At 39.4% G+C, this 2,993-nt stretch overlaps 1 protein-coding gene across 1 annotated transcript; it reads left to right on the top strand.

Moving 5' to 3' along the window:
* Window positions 1–8: 8 nt before the first annotated feature.
* LOC121940505 (ornithine decarboxylase-like) lies at window positions 9–2,476 on the top strand (the record flags this gene model as incomplete). The annotated part of the gene is made up of 5 exons (XM_042483273.1): window positions 9–38; window positions 314–397; window positions 609–771; window positions 1,136–1,257; window positions 2,222–2,476. Coding segments are annotated over 5 exons (654 nt in total), but the record flags the coding sequence as incomplete, so codon positions are not given.
* Between the last annotated feature and the right edge of the window lie 517 nt (window positions 2,477–2,993).

Here is a 2,993-nt window from a genome sequence, read left to right as displayed (position 1 = left end):
AGGCCATAGTAGATGCACGCCATGTCTTTGACGTTGGGGTAAGTCATCGTTGTAGCAACAGAATACAAGAATCAAACCGAAATTCTCCTAATAAACTTTAAAAACCCTCTTGGATCAGCTGTGAAATACATCGTCACAAAGCTGAAAACAGGACAGAACTACATTTTTCTAATAATACCTTTAAAAAGCTTTTGAATGCAGAATTTTTACTTGTAGTGGAGTTTTCAGTGTGGCATTAGTACTTTTCCTCAAATGACGGTTCTGAATACTTCTTCCAACACCAGTAAAACATGTTGATTGATAACTTTTTCAGAATCTGCAGGGATTCCAGATGAGACTCTTGGATATTGGAGGAGGATTTTCTGGGACTGGAGACTTTAAGGGGAAATTTGAGGAGGTAAATTTAAAAATATATATATAATGCTCATGGTCATTGATTGTGTGATGTCATTTGGGTTGCACCCATGTTTTCTAATCACGTGGCTCTTGGTTCATAGAAACATGCAGAAACCTTAACCTTTTAAAGTGTCTGTGAAACGTCTAGAAGATTAATAGTGGTTTACTACATGTCAAACATGATTTTAACCCATTATGCTTTTCCTTTCCAGTTTTCAGAGGTCATTAATGGAGCACTGGATGAATTCTTCCCGCCCGACAGTGGTGTGCGGATCATCGCAGAACCAGGACGATTCTACGTGGAATCAGCCTTCACTCTGGCGGTGAACGTCATCGCCAAAAGAGTGCTCTTAGAGGATATAGATAAACAAGGTGGTAATATGTGGATGCGTCTTTTGAAGCTACATGAATGTTGTTGTTTGACATGTAACTATCTTGATTTTAAATATTAGTGGTGTCAGTGACAACTATCAGGCAATGCACCTCTACATCAGGATTTATCTTCAGCGGCAGCCACGTTCAGCGTCTAAGTGAGCACACTACTGATTTGCAGGGTTCTAGTTTATCATTTTGTGTAGATCCCCCAAATACCTGGTTGCATGTGTTGGACGGCTGCAAAAGAAAATGATTATTTTATAATAATTTTAATATTATTTTTGATATATCTGCCAAGACCTTTTATTGTTGCAATATCCGAAACTTTAACTTTTTAAAATAATTTTGCATCTTTTTTCTCCAGAAGTTGAGGAAACCAGTCCTGAGAGAATGATGATGTACTACATTAACGATGGAGTTTATGGGTCAGTGAGCTGCCTCAACTATGACCCTGGTCACACCAACATTGAACCATATCCTCACAGGGTAAATACACCACGTCATCACACCTAGCAACTGAATAGGTTGTTTCCCAATGTCTCCAAAAATGGCATATAGGTCCGTTGATGAGTAACATTTTCACTCACCAAAACCATGTGGTCAGGTTTAGAAATAATGATTTGAGTTCAAACACAGCTCCAATGCCAAAATAGTTGGGACTCTGTGTAAAATGTAGATGAAAACAAAAAGTAATGATTTGCAAAGTGTCCCTTCACTTAGCCCCGCCGCCCTTGGTTACAGTTGCTAACCCTGACGAGCTTTCGCTCCTAGCATGTGAAATATGAAGTTTTCAACTTTATCAGTGAGATATTGACCGAGACCTGCAAGTCTGACAGCTGATACCCAAAATGTTTCGGGGGGGGGTCTAATTTTTCACCTTCCCAATGCCAAATACCCAAGAAGAGAGATGTCAGATATGGATACAACTGTGTGGAAGAGCACATGAACATCTGAATCCATCAAAGATAAATGTAAACACCTAACATTACAACTAACGTTAGCTAACTTTGTTTGCCAAGTTGCGTAACGTTAGCAAACAAAGACGGCTAAATATTAATATTTTTATTACCTCGAAACGAACGAAAGTGTTTATATTTATCTTTGATGGATTCAGATGTCGGCTTTGGGAAATGGAAAGAGTGTGAGAGAGTATGAATGTTGGCTGAGTAACAGGTGGCACCTTGGGCAGTAGCCTTGGCCAGCAGTGTGGGAATGCCTGTGTGCTTTGTGAATGGGTGCATATGACATGTAGTGTGATAGTTAACATTGGCATTGGACTTGAATCTCGAGGTGTGGAGCTGTTCTGTTTAGATGTAATTTTTTTGGATACTGGGCTCTAAATGCACAGTGACTGTAGAGCTCCATGTCAGACATGAGATGTAAAGGAACAGATTGTAGTGGAAAATGACAACCAGTGTGATGTTGATGTTATTTTTCCATGTTTGTGCAGGCTGTCGAGAGCAGCGAGCAGAAATACCGCTCTGTCATCTGGGGTCCAACTTGCAACAGCCTTGATAAAGTAATTGAAAACTACTGGATGCCCGAGTGTCACGTGGGGGACTGGCTCCTTTTCGACAGCATGGGCGCTTACTCTGTTAGCGTGGTCACTGACTTCAACGGCTTTGAGAGAGCTCACATTTACACCATTGTGACAGCTGAGACGTGGGACGCCTTAAACCTTCGTCACTTCTATAACGTCCATTAATTACCTGGTGACGCCTCTGTTTGGATGCTGTTGTTGGGGTGTGCTTTATGTGTAAAGTTGGGTGTGGTTTACACTTTTAAAATCATTTTAACCCACTCAGATCAAAGTAGAATCAAATAGTAAAATATTGTAGCAAGTGTGCTGGTAATTTTTATGTAAAAATCAGAGATATCCAACCAAAATCCTAAATCCACGAATTTTAGGTAACAACACAATCTGTGATCAAATACTTAAATTTACTTTAATGTTGTTTAAATCTTTGTCTAACAAACTGTAGATATTAAATCGGAAACTGATTTGTCATAAGCTTTATCCAAAATGAAATTTTCTGGATCAGAGTTTATCACCTTAAATTCTTGATGTGAGATTAACCCTTTAGGGACTGTGCATTTTAGTCCCTTTTCATTCGTCATGTTGTGATAACTGTGTGTGTGTTGATGCATGTGTCCTAAATGTCCAGATTGTGTGTTTGAGTGTAATCAGTGAATTTGCAGCTCAGCTCCTACAATAAGTCTAA

The sequence above is a fragment of the Plectropomus leopardus genome, unplaced genomic scaffold (genome assembly GCF_008729295.1).
Source record: "Plectropomus leopardus isolate mb unplaced genomic scaffold, YSFRI_Pleo_2.0 unplaced_scaffold8889, whole genome shotgun sequence".
In the NCBI taxonomy this organism is placed as follows: domain Eukaryota; kingdom Metazoa; phylum Chordata; class Actinopteri; order Perciformes; family Serranidae; genus Plectropomus; species Plectropomus leopardus.
The sequence above is the reverse complement of the archived record's forward strand: the minus strand, read 5'-3'. Positions and strand labels throughout refer to the sequence as shown.